The sequence below is a fragment of the Olea europaea genome, chromosome 1 (genome assembly GCF_002742605.1).
Source record: "Olea europaea var. sylvestris chromosome 1, O_europaea_v1, whole genome shotgun sequence".
Taxonomy (NCBI): domain Eukaryota; kingdom Viridiplantae; phylum Streptophyta; class Magnoliopsida; order Lamiales; family Oleaceae; genus Olea; species Olea europaea.
This window is the reverse complement of record NC_036237.1, coordinates 23,145,631-23,172,532: the sequence shown is the minus strand read 5'-3', so window position 1 is coordinate 23,172,532 and position 26,902 is coordinate 23,145,631. Positions and strand designations below refer to the sequence as shown.

The 26,902-nt window shown below is 33.8% G+C and overlaps 2 protein-coding genes across 2 annotated transcripts; one reads left to right on the top strand and one right to left on the bottom strand.

Moving 5' to 3' along the window:
- Positions 1-7,917: 7,917 nt before the first annotated feature.
- LOC111397483 (triosephosphate isomerase, cytosolic) lies at positions 7,918-15,733 on the bottom strand. The gene is made up of 9 exons (XM_023024436.1): positions 15,510-15,733; positions 14,770-14,845; positions 14,129-14,252; positions 13,733-13,817; positions 13,488-13,620; positions 13,069-13,163; positions 8,998-9,076; positions 8,564-8,646; positions 7,918-8,240 (listed from the first exon to the last, which is right to left on the bottom strand). The coding sequence occupies exons 1-9, from the start codon at positions 15,546-15,548 to the stop codon at positions 8,190-8,192; spliced, it is 765 nt and encodes a 254-aa protein (XP_022880204.1). The 5' UTR covers positions 15,549-15,733; the 3' UTR covers positions 7,918-8,189.
- Positions 15,734-17,693: 1,960 nt separating this feature from the next.
- LOC111397474 (DNA replication complex GINS protein PSF2) lies at positions 17,694-22,470 on the top strand. Its single transcript, XM_023024426.1, has 8 exons — positions 17,694-17,961; positions 18,099-18,173; positions 18,270-18,384; positions 19,990-20,086; positions 20,166-20,196; positions 20,278-20,373; positions 21,555-21,707; positions 22,027-22,470. Exons 1-8 carry the CDS (start codon positions 17,914-17,916, stop codon positions 22,045-22,047), a joined length of 636 nt encoding a protein of 211 aa, XP_022880194.1. The 5' UTR covers positions 17,694-17,913; the 3' UTR covers positions 22,048-22,470.
- Positions 22,471-26,902: the final 4,432 nt, after the last annotated feature.

The window sequence follows — 26,902 nt, the reverse complement described above, 5'->3', positions numbered from 1 at the left end:
GGTGTAGTAAATGGAGGAAGGACCATGACAGCCATAGCTTATCCTTTTTTATCCTCCTTTAGCACCTTCCACAAGAAGACAAAATTGCAATGGTGGGAGTCGCGGCCATTGGGTCAGTATGAATACTAGTCAACGGAACAAGAAGCTGTGAATTCTGATTAATTTATTAGATATAAATTATCATGTTAATAACTTATTTAAACATTTATGTTGGCTTAATGATTATTTTAACGCCGGCTGTCTGAGTTAGATGCTGATAATTAATTATTATTGTTATGAATTAAGCTTAAAGTCGCCGATATTCACGATCGCGACACATCTTTTACTCTTATGTTTACTAATTGAGTAATGTTATACTATCCCACTAAGATTACAATCTCAATTTAGGTGACGCTTGATGGTAGATTGAATAAAATATGGAATTAAATTATTCGTTTAATTTCACATATTATTTAATATCATGTAACGCCATCTAGATTGGAGTTCTAACCCCAATAGAACTAAATAGCATTACTGTTACTAATTACAGCCAAGTAACGCTAAAAAATATGTACCGAGTTTTGGTATCGTAGTCAAAAAAGGGGTAAATATATTGCTTTGGTAGTAGTTGTTATGTAAGTTGTCTATCGAAATAGTACTTCAAATTTTAACGTGTGATAAATGAGGTCCAAATGCAAGAAAGAATTACCGATTATAGTTGGACGAACGTGGGCCCCATTTATATTTCAAAATTGTTGTGTCTAGGTAAGCAATGGCTCGAGACATAAAGAAAGAATTAAAATCTGCATATTCTTTGACATGAGAAAAACTATTTATAGTAACTTTAAGTAAAATAACCAAGTCTTTGAAAAAATGAAGGTAGATTAATTAATTAAGCTACAAGACAATGGTGTTTTACTCAATGTTTACTAATTACAGCCAAGCAAGGTTCCTTTCAAGGAATACATGTACGGAAATTGGCGTTTTAGTCAAGAAACGGGGCTTTTTTGGTTTTTACAAGTTTACCTAAAACATGACGTTAGTTTTCGCCGATATAATTATAGATTTATGTTTTTGTGTAAAAATTTTATTCCATTTTTTTTTCTTTTTTTGTGAAATAGGGTCGTCTAATTTTCAAAACCAAGGACGAGAAAAACTTGAACGGATGACTTTTGTCTCCCGTAATACAATATTGAATCATTATATCTAAATGTTCATCATATTGAGAGAGAGATTCAATATTTTGCACCTTGTAATATGAATCTTGTGATAGGCGCGCGGACGGATAAAATTAAATTCCTGTTTTTGTCCCATTAATCATTTTTTATTAAACTCATTTTCAATCATACATTTTATTCAATAAAATAAATTTACATATAAACTCGAATTTTTTTACCTACTTTTTAATCACATATTTTTCAAAAAATTACTATTACAAAATTTATTTTAAAAAAAATGAGTTTCAAGTAGTCCTAAATATTATTTAAAAAAATATATATTTGTCAAGAATAGTATTTGATTATTTATACTATTTCAAAATTTCTTCTAGTAAAGAATCGAAGAGGGGAAAATATAAACGCGGAACCTTGTATGTAAGGTTTTGATCCACCTATGAAATTTACAATATTGGCGGGTCCATTGACAAAGCCATCACTTGGCTTTACAAAGAAAAAAGGCAACCATTCCTTCAACACCTCTATTTGCTTCTATATAGTTTAAAAATAAGTGCACTTTCTATTATTTTGCTGCTTGCACTAACTTGAAATTGTGCATTCGTGTCACTAACTAGAGTGCTATATATTTGAGACAAATTTTGGTGGCGTCCACTTCAACAAGAAATGGGATTGCTTAATATCTTAATCGTGATTTAAAGCGTACCAAATATATTATTTTAACGTTTTATTGTATTATCCAATCTACTTTATTAGATATTATATATTGCCAAGAATTAGTGTTGTTTTCTTCTTTAATCATGTTGACTTGCTTCCGATCAATTAATGAACTATTGCATATTTAATATATCACATTGAATAGGAAATTTAAAGTAGAAACGCTCATATACTATATACTGTAACGTATCAAACAATTACCAAGACATATTTGATATAATAGACGTCAATTCAATCGAACATAGATTTACATTGACGAGCATTTAATGGAATTCAATATAAAATTAACTAATATAAAGTAAAATGGACAAAAAGTAACCAACATGCAGTAATACTATCTAGATGTGGGAAAAGTTGGTGGGATATTGCTAAAATAAATGAATGAGCAAGCACAAGCAAATAAAGAGAAATTATCGGAAAAGAAAAAGAAAAGGAAAAAAACAAAAAAAAGGTGGTCATAAAAAATAATTAATCTGCAATTACAGATTTTTTTTTTTTTAACAAAATTGGTACAGAAAGACAACTGTCTTCCTGTGATTTGTTGTTGTCAAAAACTATTTTTGGCAATAGCAAATTACAAGAAAATAACTGTATTTTTGTACAAATTCTGTAGAAAAAATCTAAAATTATAGCATTGTTCTAATTTGACTGCTTTTGCTGAATAATATTCGTTTTTGACCTCATATTCTTAAGGCTTAGAAAATTCAAAAGTCAAAACATGAATTCAACTTTATGGGGGAAGAATTTGGGCTTTCACATGCAGCTTATCCATATAGTATTTAATTCATAATCTAAGTTCAATGAATCACAATGGAACAACATAAAAAAATGGGTAATGTTGGAATTGCTCTTGGCTTTAGAGCTGACTAGACCCATCAATGGACTACTTGAGCCAGGGATGGACCAAGAATATCAAAAGAAAAACATTCTAGATGATTCGATGATGATTTAATTGTGTGAAAATTTAAATTACCCTTAGTAATACCTTTTTAGGAGCATTTAATTCTCATTAATGTTTGATTTGAATATCCATTAATACTATGATGTGATGATTTAATTTGTGTACTATAAACATTGAGTATGCGTATATTATAATAGGTAATAAAATTTTTTTAAAAGTGAGCATAAACTGACTTACCATTAATAAACTCTAACTTTCTTACCATCTTCTCAATTCCTTCGTCAAGAAGAAATTACTATTGAATTTATCTTCATCTTCCCTTTTGAGAGGTTAGAATGTTAGAGATTGTTTATATTTTTATCTTATAACTTATTACTTTTAAAATGTTAAATACAAATATGATCATATTTATTTAAAATTTTCAAAATTATTTTTCATCGATTTGTTTGAATTTTTCAAATCTTTTGAAATAAAAATACCCAAATTATCTACAAAATGTTGTGAATGATTTTATATTTAATTAAGCATTGAGTTATTTATTTGGGAAAATCTTGTTATGTTTTGGTTGAGAATTGATAATCATCATTAATGGTATGAATAATTTCTTCCTATCTAATCCAATAAATATTTTGAAGGATTGCCACTTTATTGAGTCGCTGTGCAAATTATTTGAAAAGAAGAATTTTTCATTTTGTAGTACAATATTAATGACTACACTTAATGTTATGAAGAATTTGTTCCAATCACACACATATTAAAATGCTTCAAATCAGTTCTGATAGTTCAACAATCGAATTCGACATTTAAAAACTGTTAAGATAGACATTTCAACGATTGGTTTCACATTTTTTCTATTTATGGATTTAAATATTTGAATGTCCCACTTTTATACTATTAAATGTCGACATATTGATTGTGCAGAATTCTTACTATTGCAATCTTAATTTTCAGATATAAGTAATCATGTGAGATTCATGGTATCGCGTGAATGAAAGTTTGTTCATGTAGATGACAAATGGAAGTGGAGAGGGGACAAGATCACCTCGATTATAGTTTTGACAAGTATCTACCTAGCAGGACTTGTGTTTCGATTAAAGGGTGAATATAAACTTGAAGTTTGTTTTATTATACGCAGTGCTATTTATGGGAAATATTCTAAAGACAATTAAATTTGGTAAGTACATATTCACCACAAAACATAAATCAACTTAATGGTTGAATGACACCAGAAGTGATTTCTGAGCGTAGTAGACTTCATTAAAACGTTAAATGACACTTAAAGATGGAATATTAAATTCATTATACTCTTGCAATAACAATAGATATGAGTAAATATTTACAAATTAGACAATTGAATCACTCGTACAGATGACAATCGTGAAGCGGATCCGAAACAAAATTTATATAAAAAATGTCACAAAATATACGTATTATTCTATGTTCACACTTGATGAGCAAACAATTAACTAGACTAAACTAGTTATAGGCATTAGATGTGTAGAAATATTATTACAAGCACAGTAGTTTATTAGACAAAATATTTATACGTGCCGACAGTTCAACTTAGATCCCGACAGATTTTATGAGTAATTCTCGACTATTCATTACAATTTAGTGAAGTACACTGAAAATTTGAGCATTACGAAATTCGTATGCACACTATTATGTACATACGTTACCACGTGAATTCCTGATAGAAACTAGAAACCATAAATATGGTCGATCACCTAAGCATAAATTAATTGTAAAATTAACAAATTCAGCTATATTACTATCGAAGTTCCCCTAGAAGGACACAAAGTTTAAGTAACACCAAAATGAAGTAAAGCACATCACTACTAGGAGATGTAAAATAAATCTAAAATAAAAAGCTACACAAAATACTATCACGATTATTTTCCATTGTGAAATAAGAACAGTCAAAAGTACTATCGCGTCATCAACTACTCAAAACATTAGCTATACTATCCTTGGGAATATGTGACTATTTCTCCTACTTAACTCCTAGAATGTATCCAACATGTTGCTTGATTTAACGTTGCTTTACTCTCCTTCTGCTCCTCTTGTGAATCGATCATGGTCGATGTAGCAAGCACTCGAAGGTGTCTCGATCGTCGCCTTTTTGTGTTAACAGCGTTGTCACTTTGAACAGGTATGGTCGATGTCAATGGTACATCATTGCGTACTCCTATGCAAAAGTAGTTCGCATCATATTAGTTATCAAAATTTAATAATAGAATAATATAATAGTGACTACCAACATGCAAAGTACAACATGGAAATGAAACATTACTCTTTAACTAAACTTGCTTAGCGTATAACTTAAAAAAATTAACATCATATAACTTTTTCATTTCGAAACTTGTCATCCGCCTCCATTACGTCATAAGCATAGAGATCTTCGCGACCATCCAGGCATGTACCATTTGGGTCGACACTTTCGCACGAAACAACTAAGGACCTATTTGATTGGGGATATTTTTCATGGAAAATGGAAATTTCCAACTTTTTTGATGTTTGATTGCAAAAGTTTTCCGTTGAATTCACTTTCCATATTTTCCTCACACGTGTATTTTCCTTATTTTGGTGGAAGTGAGAATTGGTTTTCCATCTTCTTTTTAATTTTTTTTTCAGCAATGAGAACAAATTTTATCCACAATTGTAAAAAATTATATCCCTTTAATTGACAATTTTCATAAAAACAAAATGAAACGAACACCAAAATATAGATGATTTTCAGATTTATTTATTTATTTATTTATTTTGCAATGGAAACAAATTCGAAGAACAATTGTAGAAGTGGATATCCCTTAAATTGACAATTTGTATGAAAATTGTACCAATGCTAAGTTTTGTAGAAGTAATCTCATTCTCATTCTTCACCTTAGCATCACGAAACTTTCTCGACCAACCACTCCTAAATCCCCTCATCATGCGGTTAAACCCCACTTTGCCCCAAGGATATTAAAAAATGCCCATGTTGTCAACATCCGGCAATATACCGAGATCAACACCGACGTTATTATTCAGAGCAATCAATGCTCCCCCAATTGTTAAATTGAGATCAGCTCGGGATGTCAACAGATTTAAGAAAGCATTTTCTAGTACAGGTACATGAAGAAAGAAGCGAACGTAAAGAAAGAAACGGGTCAAATGATGATATGTCATACATTTTATTCATAGTACACGTATAGGAGTTGCTGAACAAATTTAGGCTTCTAGAACTTACTGTCGAGAAAAGTGACTCAACTGTTAAGAATGAAAGTTTATCTTTACAGATGGTTCAAGAATTGTAACGTTTGCATATCTTGAAGTAATAATGGTGTCAGATGATGATATGTCATACATCTTAACCCTTAAAACCACACGTAGAAGATAAGCTTAACAAAATTTGACTTACGAAACCAACCGTCAAGATAAGTGAATCAATTGTTGGAAAATTCAAACCTAATTATTGAGAACGACAGTTTATCTCGACAGATAATTCTATTACTGTCGGGATTGACATTTACATTGCACATTTATATTGGTTTTCCAAGATATGAAAGATCGGGTTATGACAAACATGATGAGTGTTATACTCATAGCTTCAAATAGCATCACTTTTCATGCACTTGGTCATAAGTTGTAAATGTAACTGTAAAGGCATTTTCAAGGATGAAAATACAATGAACCAAGACTTAAACAACATTCAAATAACCCCTCATAATCATATAAAGATAAACATGCAAGCTACAACATGTAAAATAGCCAAGCTTATTTGAGCGTTGTTGACTAGAACATGCCCTAGTTCAATCTTGGCTCATTTTACAAATTCAAAAGTTAAGCCAAAACTCAGTTTGCCTAGTAATAATCAAAAACCATCCAAACATTAAAATCTAGTTGAACGCAATAAAAACCTAGTATTAGTCAAACACAATGAAGGATAATTTAAATTTTATTTTAAATGTAAATTGGTCAAATGAAAAAAAAAATGAAGAAATCATGATTCTTACCTGTTCGATCCAAATGAAACGTTTGAAATATAATGATTATCAATGTCGCCGGATGATAACCACAACTCCAAATTCAAATCACCAATTCAATAATCGATCCTCTGAACATTATTTACATGAAAGAAGAGTGAAAAACATAGTTATAAGGAATAAATTCATAGATAAGTCACATAAACCCTAAAGTTAATATTTTCCTAGAACCAAAAAAATAGACAATAAAAATCGAAAAAATAAGGCATGCGGTACCAATCGATAGTAAAAAAATGCGGAGAATATAAAAGCAAAACACCCCCAGATGTGAAGAATCGGAAGATAAGAAGGCAAAAATGCGAGAGAGAAAAAAGGGAAAACTTGAAGAGATTAATAGTGGTCTTCCACAGCGTGGATTGATTAATGGTGATCGTCGATGGTTGTGAGATGTTGACGATTTGAATGAGAAAGAGGGGCGTGAGTTTAAGGGTTAGTGAGTATTTGAATGATAGATTGAGTTGCATTTTTTGTTTATATTTTTCCACTTTTCTTTCTCATTTTTTTTTTTTTTTCAAAATTTGGAAGTTGAGTTATTTGAATATAACATTTTTTCAATTTTTCATACAAGTTTTTTATGTAGTTAAATCTCATTTAATGAAGAACATTTAGGGTGTTTAAATTCTCGGAAGGGGTAAAAATATTCAAAAATAACGTTCTTGCAAATATTTTTAAAAAGTGACATTTTTTAAAATGTCAAGTTAAAAAGAGATATGGAGTGCAAATTTCTCTATAAAGATATTGAGGGTGAAAGTTTTAAAACGACAAGTCGACTATCATTTACTACCTTCCACATCACACAAATTGGCATGTGATAGAAGACTTTCTCGCTTAAATTGGCCCACTTAGTATCAAAGCAGGAAAATCAAAAGATTAGGATTACTTCGCATCTAACAAGACGACCACTTTTGAATAATGTACCAGTGGTGCTAGAGCACCCGTTTAAGTGGTAGTAGATCATAAGTCCTAATAAATGAACCATTATTATTTTATTTAATTAAGCCTATAATTTAATGCAACAAGTGTGTTACAATCAAAAATGGTGTTTAAGCACCAGCAATGCTAAATTGCATTACTCGTCACGTTTTGGTGTTCATTTTTTCATTTTCGGAACATCAAAAATCGATGCAGGCAAATCTTTCTATCAAACAGTTTGAAACACATCTCGTACGACAGAGCAAATTCACTCGAACAAAATTCCACACGCATTTATGGTACCTTTATCAAGGAAATAGTCACAATTTCCGAGCAGATTATCATTTTGCATATTTATTTAAACAAAGGCAACTTCAGTGTGCAGCCAATAGTATAAAAGCGCAAGTTAATCCAGGTAGGGTCAGGATAATGGTTATTCTATCTCCCCTAACAAAAATTCACCACCCGAGAGTGATACCGCACTCAATCACTTTTCTTCACCTCAGCAGACTTGATAATGTCGATGAATTCAGGCTGCAGAAAAAAAACTAGAAACAGGTAACATCATCTTTCCAATCTCTAACAATAGTCATCCTCTAATCTTTGGATAGATATATAGGCCCTGTTTGGCACCCATTTTTATCAAAATGCATTTTTCTCTCTCTTCTTTTCAACCACACATTCTTTATTAAAATAATATTACACATAAATCAAAAACTTTTTCTTATTTTTCAACCACACATTTCCCATCAATTTACTATTCAAAAATTCATTTTCACATAAAAATTTCTACCAAACACCCTCATAGTTAGAAACCCAACAAGCCAAACCCCAAGAGGAATAGTAGACATCATTACCTTAAGGGAAGCACCGCCAACTAAGAAGCCATCAACATCAGGATTTGCAGCCAATTCCTTGCAGTTGGCACCACTCACGGAACCTGCATCAGCAATTTATTTAGAACAAGCTGTGAATAAGTACAAACAAATTGGGAAAAGGCACGTTTATCATGCAATTTAACCAGGGCCATCGTTCAAGGGTACATGGCATCACAACAGTTCATTCACCTTAAACGAGGGCTATCAAACAATTTTAGACTGGCTATTAGGGACAGAATGTTGCCTTCTATTCATGAAACCCTTCTACAGAACCGGGTCCATCTTTCAATTTCAAGGCAAAATTGGAAGGTTCCAAAATATTCTTGTTTAAATATAGAATCTAATAAAGCTTGAATAAAAATAAAAACTAGAAAAACTAATAAAGCTAGCCAAAGACTAAAACAAAACATTACCTCCATAGATGATCCTAATTGATGCAGCAACTTCAGGGCTAACATTTGCATGAAGCCATTTCCTCAGTTCAACATGTACCTATAATCAGAAAGGTTCCCTTGCTGTTAGACTTGCAGCAAGATGAAGCTCTAGATATAATTATGTTATTATTAAAATTTGCAATGATGATCGGCAATAGTATGCCGGTATGCCCTGTGTGTGTATATTAGAGAGAAAGAGATGGATGGGTAGGCAGCCAAAAGATAAAGCCTGTGTTTGTCTCCCATTTCTTAAAACTCCTCTTTTTTTTCCCTTCCAAACTCATCTTCAACTACACAAGTCAAGAGACACACAACTTTTCAAACATCAACTGTTATCACTTAAAATCTCATTTTTATCCAAACCAAACAGGGGAAAACTTAACTAGAGATCCACATGGATATAATGTAAACCCACAATGATAATAAGAAAAATGCCATTTTATATAGAAATATATTTACTAATGGTACTGGCTTAGTCTCGGATGTGAAGTGGTCAAGTGAAATAATAGACCTCCTATTCATTGTACATATACGCACAGGGGAAGGAAGAAGGAAGCCGCTGGCACGGTAGGGAATCAAAGTGAAGGGCTGTGAGCTGCTGATGCGGACATCCATTTACTATTTATTTTCTTCCATTTACTATTTATTTTCTTTTTGGACTATTAGTTATATTCTATTTGGATTATTATTTATATTTCTGTTATTGGGCTTGTTAGTGGGTTTGGCCCAAGTCCTTCTCTTTAGCGTTTGTGTTCTGCTATTTATTTCTGTTTTGTTTCTCATTTGAGACAATTGATGAATTAAAGAATAGAATGCTTGTGTTGTTGCCTATGGCTTCCTCCTTCTCCCCTTTTCCTTGATTTCTACTTCTTCTCTGGTTTTCTCCCCCCTTTCTCTCCGGCCCTTTCTCCGGCCCTTTCCCCCTTCTTGCTGCCTTCTTCCTCTTCTCGCTGGAATTTTACTTGCTAGTTGTGCTATTTTGCTCTATTATTTACAAGCATCAGCACTATTAACTTGCATTTTTGGAAGGGAAGAAAAGAGAGAGAGAGAGAATTTCAAATTGATGTTTTAATCGTTGGTCCTTGATGCATATTGGTCTCTCTATTGCATTTCATTTAGGTAGTATTGCTTTGCATGTAGTTACATATTGATCATCTTGTCACTTCTAGCTCTAGTACCTTAAACATGAACCCCTCACAATTCGATGCACTCACCCGACAAATAGCGGCTATTCAAACTCAAACGACCGCTACTCTTGAAGAGAGTAAGGCCCTATCTGTTAGTTCGAAAAATTTTAAACACATCCCTCATTCGATTGATATTAATAATTTTAAGATGTCCCATAATAGACAACATCATCGACAAGGTAATCAAAAATACTTTCGACCCGATCGTAAGGATAGGGATAGGAATAGGGATCAGATTCGTGAGCGAGAACGAGATAATTTTGAAATTCTTACTCAATGGAATGCCCTTAAACAAGGAAATCAATTAGTGACTGTGTATATCGCGCAATTTGAGGAATTTCGAATCAAATGTCATTTAATTGAGGATGAGAGCACAATTTTGAGTAGGTTTAGCCAAGGTCTGAGAGATGATCTTAAGCGCGAGCTTTTCCTTCGAGGTGTCACTACTCTTGATCACGCTTACTCTTTAGCTCGAGATTATGAATTGATTATTAGTACTCCATATGAAAAGCGTGGTCATCGTCGCTCACCCATCTCATTAGCGTCGCCTCATCATAAGTCTATCATAAAACCGTCTCCGTCTAATATTCTTCCTATTTGGAAAAATAATTGTAAAGGTCGTGATAGTCCACAATCTCCTTTTCCATGTAGAAAGCATATTGACAATCATCCTTCGGTGTCATTGGCTCCAATTCCTCCCGTTAAGTCCCTTCTAGGACCACCCCCATCTGATATTCCTCCAATTTTGAAAAATAAGAGTAAAATTTTTGATAATCATCATTTGGCTTCATTAGCTCCACCTCCTCATGTTAAGTCCCTTCTAGGACCTCCCCCTTCTAATAGTTCTCCAATCTTGGAAAATCAGGGTAGAATTTCTGAAACTCCAAGGTCTTCTTCTCACTTGTTATGCGTCAACTGTAAAGACTTTGACCACATTTCTTCCAAATGTACTAATCGAACCTTAGTCATGAAAGAACGAAAGAATGTAATAGATATGTCATTAGAAGATCTAGTCTATGAACCTAAACTTGAAGATTTTGATGACTTGGATGATAGTGAGGACACTTNTGGTCTTTAGGTCTAAAACCCTTTGAAATTATTCTTGGTTGTCAACTTTTGAAACCTCTAGACCTTATTCTCATGCACCCACAAGCTTGTGTGTCTATATCAGTTGAGGTAGTTGTATCACATTTTGATAGCTTGCATATTGAGATCAATAAACAATTTGAAGCAAGTAAAGCATTATATAAACCTCAAGTTGATTGGCATAAACAATACTTTGAATTTAATATTAGGGATTATGTTATATTACAAGCGTGTAATGCTGGTCTTTTTAAAATTTCAAAGCATGTTGGTCAAAATGCCTATGTCAATGACCTTTTATCACATTATGACCACCACCCTATTTTATTTGTTACGGACTTCGATGCTTACAACGGCTATTTTAGCCCCTCTGATGACCCGTTTCTACTCCCACATGAGAATTCTCACACTGAATCTTTTGCCATGTCTGCTTCAATCCCACCTATCCCAGCACACAAAAATAAAATTGATGTTATTTTGGATGAACAGCTTGTGTTGACCAATAATAGAGAGATTCAGTGTTTTCTTGTTCGTTGGATGGATCGACTTCATTCTGACGGTACATAGATTCCCAAAGAGAGACTTCAGCGACGTGAGCCATATTTATTGGAGCTTTATAAGAGTCAGCAAAATTCTCACTCGCCTAAGTTATCTTGGTCAGCTCATCTTTTTGCGGGTAATTTGCAATTAGCATTGTCATCATTTGTGGAATTTCGATATTTGGTTCGTCAGAAAGATCGTCCCCCATGGCATGACTTGAAGCCTTTAGCATCAGATTCATTGCAACATTTTGATTTATCCACTCGACGGGGTCGAGTTTTTCTCCCACCCCGGAAGAGTTGATGCGGACATCCATTTACTATTTATTTTCTTTTTGGACTATTAGTTATATTCTATTTGGATTATTATTTATATTTCTGTTATTGGGCTTGTTAGTGGGTTTGGCTCAAGCCCTTCTCTTTAGGGTTTGTGTTTTGCTATTTATTTCTGTTTTGTTTCTCATTTGAGACAGTTGATGAATTAAAGAATAGAATGCTTGGGTTGTTGTCTATGGCTTCCTCCTTTTCCCCTTTTCCTTGATTTCTACTTATTCTCTGGTTTTCTCCCCCCTTCTCTCCGACCCTTTCTCCGGCCCTTTCCCCCTTCTTGCTGCCTTCTTCCTCTTCTCGTTGGAATTTTACTTGCTAGTTGTGCTATTTTGCTATTTCTAATTATTCTGCAGGAATCATCCCTCATCCTGCATCAGCTGCACCAGTCACTCAGCCTCCGGAAGGTTCTATCGGTGGTTACAAGTAGTTACAGATGGGGAGTTGGGTATTTTGGTTAGAAGCAATTGGCTAGTTGGTATTTCGGTAAGGAAAGAGTTGAAATTCAAGAATAAATAAGAGAAGGTTGCTTAGAGAAAGGGGGGAAATATAGGAGTCTTGTAGGAGAGAACCAACCTCTCAAAAGTTGGTACCATCCTTGCAATGTCCTTTTCAATTAATAAAGTACCACAAAGTGTTTCCTTTTCGTTTCCTTCTATTTCTTTCATTCAATACATACATGAAAGCATATTATACATTGGGTTTTGCTTTTCTACCAGCCAATGATAAAATGCCACTTGGGCATTATGGATACCCCGCAAACACCTATCAGTGACCAGTGTTCATTTTAACCTAACAATCTACAGGCATAAACTTCACAATCTATGCCTTTTAGTAGATTTGAGAAATAGATATTTCAATTTTCGTACATGTAATATATTGTATTAAAAAGGGAAAAATGATGCCGAACTTACTTCCTGAGCCTGAGCAGGAGTTGCAACCTTCCCAGTTCCAATAGCCCAGACGGGCTCATAAGCCAAAACAACATTAGACCAATCGGAAATCCGTTCTGCAATATGAACCAAAATGAAATTTAAGGTAATGACTTTTTGCATCAATTTTTAAACGCAAAAAATAAGCAGTGATAGTCTCCATAATGGATGCATGAAGAATAAGAGTACAAAGCAAGGAATCACAAGTAAAATGTAAGATATTTTTATACACAGCAATAGTTCATATAAACTAATACAGCAAAATACAAGAGAACGAATTAACAATGGTATCTAGTCGCCGAGATCTCAATAAATTTATGTAAAAGAAAACTATGGCAAGATCTGAATTTAGAAAAACAAATTCACTCTAAAACTTGTGCAAATAAGAACGACTTATGTACCAGCAATAGCCTTTGTTTGTGTAGCAACAACATCCATAGTTGATCCTGCTTCTCTCTGCTCAAGAGTCTCACCAATACATGCAATGACCTTGAGACCTTTAGAAAGAGCATATGCAACTTTATCTCCAACGAACTGAAATCAAAATGGAAGTAAGTTAATCATTGGATATAGAAATAACTCGGAACCCAGTAATCAACGTGTAGATTTCATATTGAAAAGGAAAATATAACTGGACAGTAAGTACCTCGTTTGATTCACCTAACAAAGCCCTCCTCTCAGAGTGACCAAGAATGACCCAAGGAATGTCCAAATTGACAAGCATCTCAGCACTGTGCACAGATAAGAGCAGTCAACTATAGCTTTATAGAATCCAAATTATTAGACTGAACACTGATCATTGCTCCTCCTCCAAAATACAAATTTGAAGAACAGATGTGAATGAATCTATATAACAAAGTATTAGATACTTTGTAAGACCTTGCAGAATGTAGAAAGAAGGCCTCTCAAAGTTCAAACATGAAACAGAAACAGTTTACCCAACTTACTTGTACTTTACGAAATGGCAAAACAGTGATTTTAAGAGCTAAATACATGGATTGCTAAGACGTGCAACTTTAAAGATCAATATAAGAAAACGTACCTAACCTCTCCAGTGAAAGCACCCCCTTTCTTTACCCAACAATTTTGGGCGGCGACATGGAATTCAGGTCGCAGTAAACTTTTAACAATAGGAAGAAACACGAATGGAGGGCTGACAACCACCTCTGCAAGAACAAAAAATTAGGAACAATGAAAACATCATATAGTAAGAAAATCTCCTTTGCACGAATCAAGCTGTTTCTCATTCGTAAAGCACAAGGGGAGAGGTGAGTGTTTAATTATCCATTTCTTCACGTGGAATTCTGAGTTTTTAATTGCATTTTAGAAAGGAAAAAATTGAAGCACTGCTATTCTCCAAGTCAAATTCTAGAACCCCAGTTTTACGCGCGCACGCATAAAAAGGCCAGTGTAATAGTATTTAACCAACAGTCCATCCTAAAGTTCAATGGAACAACTAAAAATGTAGGCATCAACATTTTTGAAAGTTCCAAAGAACTAAAAATACAGTCCATTTATGTGACTTGACTGACTTCATCTGTAGATTTTATTTTCGTTTTAGTAGGAGAAAAGAAAGGAAATCAATATTCCCAAGTTTTCGTTCCCTTTCTTCCTTACCTTCACTAAAATCCAGAATACGAATGGAGATATATTAAAAATAACAAAAACATAAAATACACTCACCCACAACATCTGGAGATGGAACTTGACCAGCATTGAGTGTTTCCACGATCTTCTTCACCTCTTCAATGGTCCCATTCTGCGGTAAAATTTCAACTTCATGGATAAATCGGCTTTTATATTTCAAATATCTATAAATTTTTTCGGGAGTTTGGTGAGAATTAAAATTAGAATTTTTAGTAGACCGTGATAGAAATTTTTGAAACGTGTTATTGAAATATTGTGGGACGATGAAAGATTGGGTTAATATTGATTATTTAACTTTTGACTTAGATTAAAATAAGATTTTAATCCAAATCAAACAGAAACTAGTTGATGTAACAGTGAGAACTTATGAAAATATATTTCAAAATTACAAGAGAGTCTTGGATCTATATTATAAAGCAGTGCTATCACACTCGATTAGCTATAGGAAGCAAAGAAAACAAAAACGGCATCATGATTTTATTCTTCAACTATATCATAAAAGTTTGCTCGCTATTAAACTCGAAGGAATTACTTTACGAGCTTTACTGAATTTTGATCGAGTCAATTCCATGATTATAAGTTCATTTCATATCGAACCAGACCGAAATAGGGTTATATACATTTTCAAGGTCGTTCAAGTCGAAAAACACACATACATACATAACCATATACAGCCTCTAAATCTTGTATAAATCAAACAGATCGGTAAATCGACGAATGAGATTCGTAATTATTGCACAGATTGTGAAAGGCAGAAGTGAAGATTAGAGGCTTACACATTTCCAGTTGCCGCCTACGAAGAATTTTCTGCCCATTTTCTCTACGAAGATTACGAGGATTGTTCAACGAGAATTAGAACAAAATGCTTTCACTTTGTGTGCTTAGCAATTGATCTTCACTGCGGGTCCGAGATTTATATGGATATATTCATTATTTACGGATCACGGCGAACTTGCGTTCGAATTGTCCATAATATCATCATCCATATATAATTACAGAATATTCCACGGGCTCTTTGGGGTTTTTAACGGAATCTTTCGTGTGCATGCTTGGGGTAATTTGGTAAATGGGGCTTGACTTTTTATTGTTTTTCCTTTTTTTGCCTTTTTCCTTTTTCTTTTCCCCAAAATTACATATATTCGTAACTCTTATTCAATTATACATTATTTCATAAAATAATATCATACATAAATTCAAAACTTTTTCTTATTTTTAAACATACATTTCTTTTAAAAATTCCACTATTCATATATATAGGGGCTAATCGTCAACGGAGCCACAAAGGATTATCTAAATTGATTCGTTTCTGCCGATAAGCTCTAATTGCATCATAGGAATTAGAAAAAAAGGGTTCTTTCGTATACTTATAGTTGAACTAAAAGAAAACTTTTGGATGAAATATTTACATTATGTAAAATATCTTAACTCTCAATAATTACATACAAGTCAATAGAACATAGAAAGGCAGGATGTCCATGACATGTACATGCCGGATGAACCAAAACCTCATTTTTGTTCCCAGTTCTATGGTTGGTGTGGTAGCAACTTCTTGTATGATAGTGGTAGTGGAGGAGAAGGTGGAGAAGAAAGAATATTTTTAAATTTTTAAATGTTTTCATTATGATTCATTAAAACATTTTGAAAATTTTGGGTTATGGAAGTAATTATTTATTTATTTATTTTTATTCAACATAGGACAATAAATTCTTCATTTTGCAAGAAAAATGAATCGAAAATGTTGTATTCCGCAACATTGGGTGATTTAGAGAGTTCGTCAACATTTACAACTTTTTTTATAAACGCATTTTTTTTTTAATAAATAGATAGACATAAATGTCAATAGTATTTATCAACCTCATAAAACACATGAATAAAGAGTTATTTGGATATTTATAAACATAAACCAAGCATTGACTAAAATTTTTACAAATATGTTAACAATTAACCTATCAATTAAATGAGTAGCTTACATGTTCGTTTGAGCTAATGTCATTGTCAAGTCTCTAAACTTCGAAACAGATTAAGAGCCCATTTGACAGATTTTTACTTTTTGTAGAAGAACATTCATTAAAATTCCATATTATCACATGATATACTTTCGAAAAATTATTTAGGCCATGTTTGAGTCATATTCTTTCAAAAATATACATTTTAAAATAATGATTTAATATCATTTCAATCATACATTTTTTAATAAAATAATATTACACGTAAATTCAAAACTTTTTCCTATTTTTTAATAATTCATTTTCCATAAATACCCCCGGCATTGTGAGGGGACTGTTAGCCTCTACGTAAAGGAGGATGTACCTCATGCTATGGTTGTTTAGTTAATTCCTTAAAATGAAAAAAAAGAAAAAAAAAAAAAAAGGAATTGAGCTTCACATACAGATAGGGATGTCAACGAGTCGAGTCGAGTCGAGCAGGCTCGCGAACTAAAATTTGAGGCTCAAGCTCGGCTTGGATAAAAGTGAGCTGGCTTTTTTCCGAGCCCAAGTGCTCGGCCAAAAAAATTTTGCTCGATCTGAGCTTTTGGCTCTGGCCTTTACGGGCCGAGCCGGATAGGCTCACTTTTTTCACCTCTTTTTTTTTTCTTTTTTAAATAAAAGGCAGTAGCCTGCTTCCTTAAGAGGCAGTCAGGTGTGCTGCCTGAAAAGGCAACCAGCTGCTGCTGCCTCTTAAGGCAGCATTTTGATATCCTTTTTTTTTTTTTTTACCCTTCTCAAGCTCGTGGGCTAGCTCGAGCTCGGCTCATCCTCCCAAAATGAGGCTCAAGCCGAGCTACGAGTAGCCCGAGTCGACGAGTCAAATTACAATCCCTACATACAAAAACTTGGTTCACAAGGAGTTGTTAGGCCCCACACTTAGAGGTTGGGCCCACAAGCGTTTAAAAGAAAAAGTGTGGGGCCCGCCCCACCTCCTCTATCAGCTGGTTCACAAGCCCCTGTACTCCCATCTTTTTCCCAAAAAAAAATCTCAATTTCCCTGTAAAGACGCCATTATATAAAATTTCCCGCCACCTCCCGAGAGTAATTAGGGTTTACACTTCACACTCGGTAAATTTAGCCTTTCGAATCATCTCAAAATTCATACATTGTGGTTGCTTTTCCTTTTGAATTCACTGCAGCCCATCACTAAGGAAGACGTATTTCAACCCTAAACACTTCTCAAATCGCAGAAATGTCCGCCTCATCAGACTCCCAGGCCTCCGCATTTTCGGCAGCCGAGGTACCATCTTTTACCCTATTACACAGATTCACCTCCTACTAATTGATACGTACCGAGTTAATGGTGTAAATTTTGTTTGTTCTGTTGTAAATTTGATGAATTAATTTAGAATTTCTTGTGAAAATTCAACATTGCAGTTGGAGTTTCTTGCAGAGGATGAAATTATTGAGATTGTACCAAATATGAGGATGGATCCCCTCAATTTCGTTTCTGTACGATTTCCATTTTGAGTGTTTTTTTAAAACATATTGACTGTCATATTCGAGCACAAAAATTGATTCTTACCTTCTTTTTTGATTAATTTCCAGGGGGATTTTGGTCCTTTTAGACCACAAATAGCAACGCAGGTGCCTCTGTGGTTAGCAGTTGCCTTGAAGAAAAGAGGCAAGTGCATGATTCGGCCCCCTGAGTGGATGGCTGTAGGTGAGGCATTTGAAAACAGAAGCTTTTTTCACAACACAGTGTTGGAAAACTTGATCCTAATAAAGGAATTGAGAAAAGACTAAATTTGCCCCCTCTATGATTGTTTTAATGTTTAAAAGGACTCACGGCAAATGATCTGTAGGATTCAAACAAGTCTTAGAAGAAGAAAGACACTAACGTTGCGTTTGATTGCAACCATGAAATTTGCATAGAAAGAAAATAAATTATAGACAATTCAATTGCCTAGAACTTATTTGTATGGAAATGATTAATTAAATGTGTTTGACTGATTTAATTTTCAACTTAAAAATGTTATATTTGTCTATTTTTTATTGGTAAGTAGATGAGAGATAAGCATATGTGAGAGAGAGAAAGAGAGACTAAATTATCTGAAAAATAAAAACTATCTAATCTTAAAGAAAATATTTTCCTTGTTTTAAGGAAAATATGATCATGCGCCCAATAGTAGAAAAATATTTTTCGTGAAAAAATTGTCAATCAAACAGTACAAAAGTAGGAAATTAGGTGAAAAATACATTTTTCATGAAAAATATTGGTAATCAAACTTACTCTAAGCACTTGTGTTTTCTCCTTAAAACTTGAAGATCACTCAAAAGGATTAATATGTAAAGAAACTTTTGTAAAGCTTTCTAGGAATGGAATGATTTCAATTGTTTGTGGTGTAATAATTGTGTAGAGGAATGAAATCTATCTCATATGTATGAATTCTCAATCATATTCATGAAAGATGTAGTTATTCATCAAATTGTGCTGAAAAACGAACTAGAAATATCAGACCCAACGGTCAAAAATTGGCCTAGGTGGTTGCCCAGTACAAAATCAAGCGATTGCCCAGGCCAAGGTTTTGGCCTTTGGTTATTGAAATCGTGGTTGGGCACTCACCTAGCTTTAAGCCTGGGGCGAGAATTTCTGCTCCGTTTTTCTTCTCGTTTTGTTTTCGGTATTTTCGTACTGTACACACTCATGTGGACTTATTATCATTCAAATATATTCATCATTATAAATTGAACACCAAATTACAACACTTAGTTCTCAGTTACACAATGATTGGTTAAGTCTTACAATTTATTTTTATTTTTTTGAACTAATTGGATAGTAGAATTTTTTGGGTAAAGAATTGAATGCAAACCCACCCGTATACTATTTAGATTCTCTTAGCCATTTTGCCTGCTTGAACTATGCTATACCCATGTATGCAAAATTTTCTGTACGTCCTTTTCTATATGTTTGAAAAGTTTAGCACTTTTAATTGACTTTGGTTTTTCGCTTAGTAAGTAACTTATACAGTTTCAGTAATTTGATTTATGCGAAGTTCTTCTACCCTAACTCTTCTCCTGCAATTTTTCTAACCAGTTCAATAAAATATTTAATTTCTCTCCATTTTGGAGTTATTTATATCTTCACTCATTGTGAAAGGGTCATCTTTCTGAATGAGAAAAGCTGTATTAATGCAGATTTTGAAAATGAATCTGCTTATCAACTTCATTTCGGGTCTTTGCTTTGTTTGTTTCAATTCCTAACGTCAAGTACAAATCTATAAGATACAGATTTCTTACTGATTTTGAATCCTGTTTTTTCCACCAGAAAAGTTAACACAAGTGCTGGAAGCAGAACGAGATTCTGAAAAGTTTCAGCCTCTACCATTTCATTATGTAGAAATATCAAGGCTTCTTTTTGATCAGTAAGTATTTTTACACCTTGTAAGTATGGTATTCTAGTTTATTCTAATTGGTCCTGATTCCTGTTTTTCATTGATATAGTGCCAGAGAAGACATTCCTGATGTATATATGGTTAGTCAAGTTGAATTCGTATATAGTTCTTTCTCGAGCACCTGATATCTTCTGGAATTTTGATGATTAATCTCCAAACAGGTAAGGTCTCTAATTGAGGACATCAAGGATGTGCGTTTTCACAAAATTGGAACTGGCCTGGAGATTATCTCGAAGGAACGTACTTATGCACTGAGAGTATGATTCTTCTATCCCTTGAAAATCTTCTATAGTGAACATGTCATAGGCTGTGTAGTTTCGATTTGTATGATGTAACCTAATATTCTTGAAAATGAATAGGATGGGAATTCTTCTAGAAGAAATTCAGAAGCAATTTATTCTCTGCCTAGATAGTATCATTTTCTTTATAATTCTTTTAAGTCCATAACATGGCAAAAAAGCAAAAGCAACCTGGCATCGAGGATCAATTTTGGTCGATCATTCCAAAATTTTGGTTTGATATAGCTACTAACTAGTGTTAGTCATTACTTACTTTGGATTCATCTTCGTTTCAATATAAGTCTAGTATCTTCATTACTGGGAAGTGGGAATTGTATGCAATTCAGTGGGATCATTTTTGCACATTTTACTGAGGTGTTTCGCTTTGTTGTCAAAGAAACTCACCCCATGGTAAAAGCTCATATTCCCGTTGATATCAAAATCTGTCAATGGTCAAAATATTTGAGGATCTCCATATGTTGTAATTCGGATTCTGGCCTGCAAAAGAATACATGTCTAAAGCAGCGCTGAGATCACCAGCAGAGCCCTTCGAACACTCGAGTCAATACAGAAGTTTGAATATATTGCACAGAAGAGAAATACAAGCGCATAATAGAATGCAAATACAAGGTGGTGTGTGTTCAAGATGATCTTTTACTTTTAGCAATGTCTCTTTATATAGGCATCTTCCTTGGACCATATTTTAGTGAGTTGTATAGACTTCCATCAATCAAGTCTTTTCTTGAAATATGTCCTTTGAATTTACCCCAATTAGGCTTCCATTGGTTTCCATATTCTTTTATCGGTGACATTTCCTTAAGAATTAATTGTCCACCACAATTTGTGTGCATTTATTTATGGCTTAACACTTCCAATAAATAAAAGCAAAGACTCAGGAAACAATTTTTGGCGCTCATTGAAAATGTCAGTAATGCTATACATACCCAACCCGTAGGAAATATTTATGAAGGTTTCTTTTATTCCCTATTTGGTTTTACTTTCTTTTTATTTATATTTTGTAATTAATGAACAAGCAAGGATTACGATTTGAAACATTTTAGGATAGTTGGTCCAGGACTAAGGGTCATATTTGACGATGTTACAGTTGGCTATACATTTACACTCTTTCTTTACTGAGTGCTAACCTCAACATTTTGCAGCTTAAAAATCTATCTGCTATGGAAGCAAATATAGTGCGTCCATTTGTTACAAGCGCTCTGGAGACGTTTTATAAGCTCAGCAGTCCTGAGATGATACAAGAATCAGACCACCTATCCAATAGACAACCTCAAGTAACCAATCGTGGGCCAAGAGTAAGTTGTTTCTTTTTTGCTTTCTGTCTCTTTTCTCACAGTTCCTTCTGATTCATAATTTATCAAACTATAACACTCATACCAAACAGGAGGAAATTTATTTCTTTCTGTCATTACTTATTTGCACACCGAAACTATACCCATTCCAAAAGTAACAAAAAACTTGTCTCAAGGTCAAACACATGGATCATATTAATTACCCCTCTTTCGAGGTGCAACTAATGGGGTCACAAGGAACTTTCTAGTTTATGGATTAGTGTATGGCAGGACTAGTGTTTAACAAAAGTCTCGATATTAACATTTCATTCTTGGTTTTCAGCGGCAACTGAAAGATAGATGAACAAAGAGATTTCAAATGCCTTTGCTATCATCTCAAATTACATCTCAGAGGTAGCTAGCTCACAAGGCTATCCCAGAGGTACTCCTAGGAATCTAATTTATTTCGGCAATGTTACTGTTTTCGTGGCTACATATTGTGAGAAATAATTATTGAGCAATATTCAGCTTCCGGTCAAATTTTACATCTTACAGTTAGCAAGTTCATAATGCTTTCCAGATGGTACTCCTATGTCTCAAATGTATTTCAGACAAATTTAGTATTGCCATTTCTAGTAATTGAAAGAAATTGTTAGAGGGCAATGCTTGGTTTCTGTTTAAAACTTCACAAGCCAGTGAATATCTTCATTGGAAAAAACCATGCCACTTCTCAGCTGCTTTTGATTGTGAGATGAACTGGTTTTCAGTTGGAAAATCTTGATCTCAAGGCCACTAACTTGTGTACATAATGATCCATAGCTACAATGTTGCACCATTTTGAGTTTTAATCCATACACTGCATCCTTATCAAATCTCCCAAAAAAAATTCATTGCATTTTGTGAAACATTGAAAGGTCTGTGCACAGGCCCTAGATTTAACAAATTTAAATAATATTTTTTGCTTGTTCTGCTAATAAAAACAAAGAAAATGAAAGACTCATTCAAAGCCTGGAGAACTAGGCCTGACATAGATTGCCTCTCTTGACTGATGTACTCTTTCAATTTTTTGGTTTTTCTATTTGAATCTTCTTTGTAATTGTCATCTTATAGTTATTCAATACCTGCAATTTTATTATTTTCCAACCAGAATTGCTGTGTTAGGGATTTAATCTCACATTGAATAAAGATGAAAATTTAGACCAACTTATAAGATTTTGATCTATTTCTTTCAACAAGGTTGACCTTTTAAAATGGAACTCCAAATTTTAACACTGCATTTATTCATTAATCAATAATCAATTGATTCTAACTTACATTTTCAATCACGTGTGTAATTTTCACTCTGCTCGGTTGAATTAATGTTCTTTTCTTCATCTTCCAAAGCAATTAATGATTTACTTTTAGATTCCGTTATCTTGTTGACATTTTGTACAGAACAATTGACAGATTGGCATCTACTTTATATTCAAAGTTTTAGCTCATATAGCTCATGGTAGAAACCCTCTTTCTGTAAGTTGATCAACATCAAACTAAGCAATTAACATGAAAGCAGCGGAGTAGGCTCTGGCAATTAGAGGTGTAAAGCTCATCTTCCCAACACCCTACATGGCCCATGAGCTGAGTCAGGCATCTTTGGGCCATTTTTTTAAAACATGATAGTGATCGTGGTCAGTTTCTTTTGCCTTTGAGGATTTTGATTTTTTAACCCCCCAGAAAACTTGTTATAAAATTATTGGTCCAAGTGAGTTGTGCCAATGCTGGTTTAGGCTATGGAAAATTTCATTCATTCTGCTGATGCTTGTGGTGCCCCAATACATCACGGCCCACATTACATCCCTGGTAGAAATATTGCCTTTTAAATTGACGATTTTGGTAGTTTTGATTGGTTTTTAACAATGTATTAAAAATCCGTTCGGTCCAGCAAGTTCAATCGGGATGCGGGATCAAAATCGGTTCGATTAGGCTTATAAAACCTCTAATTAAAAATCCATCCCAAAATCCTTTAAACTAGTTGGTTTTTGAAAAGCTCATGACTCGTTCTTGGTTTAGTTGGTTCAACTCATGTAAATGTATAATTTTTTGAATTTTTAAATGTATATATTTTTTAAATTTTTTTAAAAATTACTCGTTCGATTTCGATTCAACCTTTTGACACTTGACCCTTTACTTTTTTGGGTCGGTCTTCAGGTTGGTTTTCAAAACATTTGTTTTTAGTTCTCATTCAAGCATGCCAATCTAGAAAGTTAATTTTGTTGAAAATTTCAGATCCAAATGGAGGTTTAGCGGAAGGATAATTAATTACATTTCTTTTTCTTTCCGTCAAACAATAATTTTAATTATACATTCATAATTATTAGTCATTTATTATTGTAGGATTTACTACTATTTCTTTTTATAAATGATTTATAAATTTACCATAGGAGGCATTTAAAATTTTTTAGTGGGACCTAATGTGGTACAAAAGCTACATTAGTGATCTTTTTAGTAATTTCTTGTAAACTTATAGGATTATATCAAAACAAAAATAGTGGTTTATCGTCCTTTGTTGAGCAAATATAAAGCTTTTCTATGACACTGCCAAGAAAAAAAATTCCGTTTACTCAATCCATTGGCCCTCAAATTTTTATCAGATTAGTTTGTCAATCATGTTATAGGAACAAATAGTTTGACATAATGTCACGTGATATCATTGGATTGTTTTGAATATATAATCAGCTGTCTCATTCAATCTATCCTTGTCATGGCATTTTCGATCACTGCATCTGACGTGATTTTTCGGTTTAAGCAGCATTACTCTTAATTTGTAGGTTATACTAGAGAGAAACTTCAATAGGGTGAGCTACCTCGACAGGTGGCCCACCACACTCCCCCGAGGTGTGTGGGCCACCCGTCGAGGTGGAGCTTTGACGCACCCGCCCTACTAAAGTTTCATTCATTATACTGTGTACGATTAAACATAATTGCGCAACAATGATTTATAATGAAAATTATCGATTATATTAATAGTAGTTTATTTGGAGTTGACCTGTAAGATTCTGAAGTGGGGCTATCTGTCCAATAATTCCTCCCAACTACACGTTTCATTATTGGACAATAAGTAAAGTATTTAAGTACTATAAATCTCAACTATTACAAGTATATTAACAAAGTAAAGTTTTCGAATGAGTTTTGAGATGATTGGATTCTACTTTTAAGCTTTGTTGTCGATTGATTAGATTCTTGCTTGCTTGTCATGTAATAGATGAAGTTGCATATCACATGGGGTGTCTTTCTATTGTTTAAAATTTTATTTATAAATTATGCATCTCAATTATGTCTAAACATATGTTGTGAGGAACAATCGAGTGATAAAATGGACCACATTTTATCGAGATTAACAATAATATGAATAAAAAATGAAACATTGGAGACTGGCCAATTCACATGACATGGGAAGGCATCTCTACCAAATCTAATTTCTTATTAAAAATGAAATTCCTGTCATTAAGAACAAATATCTAATCGGAACACATGTATAAAAGTGTAAAAAACGATCGAGTATTCAAGGTATGAAATGACCGAACACGTTTGGAGGGATGGTTCATCTATAGCTTGTTTTTTCAATATTGTTAGAATTCATTTGATATGTATGGTTTTTTTCCTTTCAAGGAAAAAAATTGAAAATTCCATGGAGAGATATTTTTAGATCTTGACTTGAAAACTATTGTTTTATCTTCGATTTTCACAGACAATTGACCAATAAATTGGATATCTAAAGAACATAAGATCTAAGTCGCCATAAGATTGACAGATTTTCGTAAAGTAAGTGATGGGTTCGAAAAGCAATATCTCATAAAGTAAGGGGGACTATTTGATGCAAAACTCCTCTTTTTAATGAATCGATAGAGTCATGATACATTTTGAAATTACATGCAAGTTGAAAGATTTTAGGCCTCCTTGTAAGCTTAGGCTACAAGCAAGACCTATCAAGCAAAGGTTAATGTTGTGTAGTTGGAAGTTTTCGACAACTTTTTGTTAATAGCTAGTATAAGACAAGAGGTTATTAAGTAGAGCTAGAGGATTGCTTGCATCTCATTAAGCATGCCATGACTTAATATTCTCATCTTTATTTGATTCTTAACATTAAGCCTTATTAGTGAGAGTTTTGAGTGGTAGTAGTAGCTCCATCAGAGAAGCGCTTTAACAGGATTCGATTGAACGAATCAAATGTAAGATCCCAATCTCAATTATAATAATTGAAGTACTACTAATTTAGTTGAACTCGTGTTTCCATACAAAGTCTTTCATAATTGGCCCTTACCTGCCCTGTCCGTCCCTTATTCAATAAGTCTGTCAGTGGTTTAGCAATCTTTCCAGAGTTTCTCACAAATATCCTATAATACCAACTGCATAATCAGCAACAATGGGATTGAGACACGATACCTTGAACTAAGCCTAAGATGTTATGGTTTTATGATTTCTAGAGTAATTGGTCGAATTTGTCTGGTTCCTTGTAGTAGTTTGTCTGGATTTCATCCCGTAAGTTTAAACATCAAGCTTCTAATAGCTATTCATTATGCCTAACATTGAAGGGATTGTGATCGACCTTATTAATATCTCCAATCAATGACGGGGTTGATCAAGTCTTAATAGTTGGCTCTTGATTTTTTAGTTAGTTGGTGAGGCAATAGATTACTAGGATAATAATTAGCAGTTACTCCAAGAGGATGATCAGCTACATTGAGACGGAAACACAACCTAGACTCCTGAAGGAGACAACAATGAGGAATTTTTCGCAATGGTTGATGCCTACCTGCAACCTCGAACTATTTCTGGAGTATGATTGAATGTCAATATTGGCAAAGTCAATGGGGGTGTATCTGCATTTGACGAAGTCAGAGTGGACGAACATACTCGTGAAAGAAGTTATCTTTACTTGGAAATGAAAAAATCTGAACACTCGGTATTGTAAAACTATAGCTACTAAAGCACATGAACTCATTTTTCCGTCCCCTTGCGTATAGAATGATGAGCCCAAGTTTTGATAGATTCGAACGAAAGAGGAATATGGTTTTTTTTCTCGTTCCTTTTGAACCATTTTTACAGTTAGAAAAGATTTAGAAGATACTTCCAACATTATATCGATTAACAAGCATATCTTTTATAGCTACTTTATTTGTTTGAGAAACTCCATCCCTCTCTTCCCCTTCTCCCCCCCCCCCCCCCCCCCCCTCCCCCCC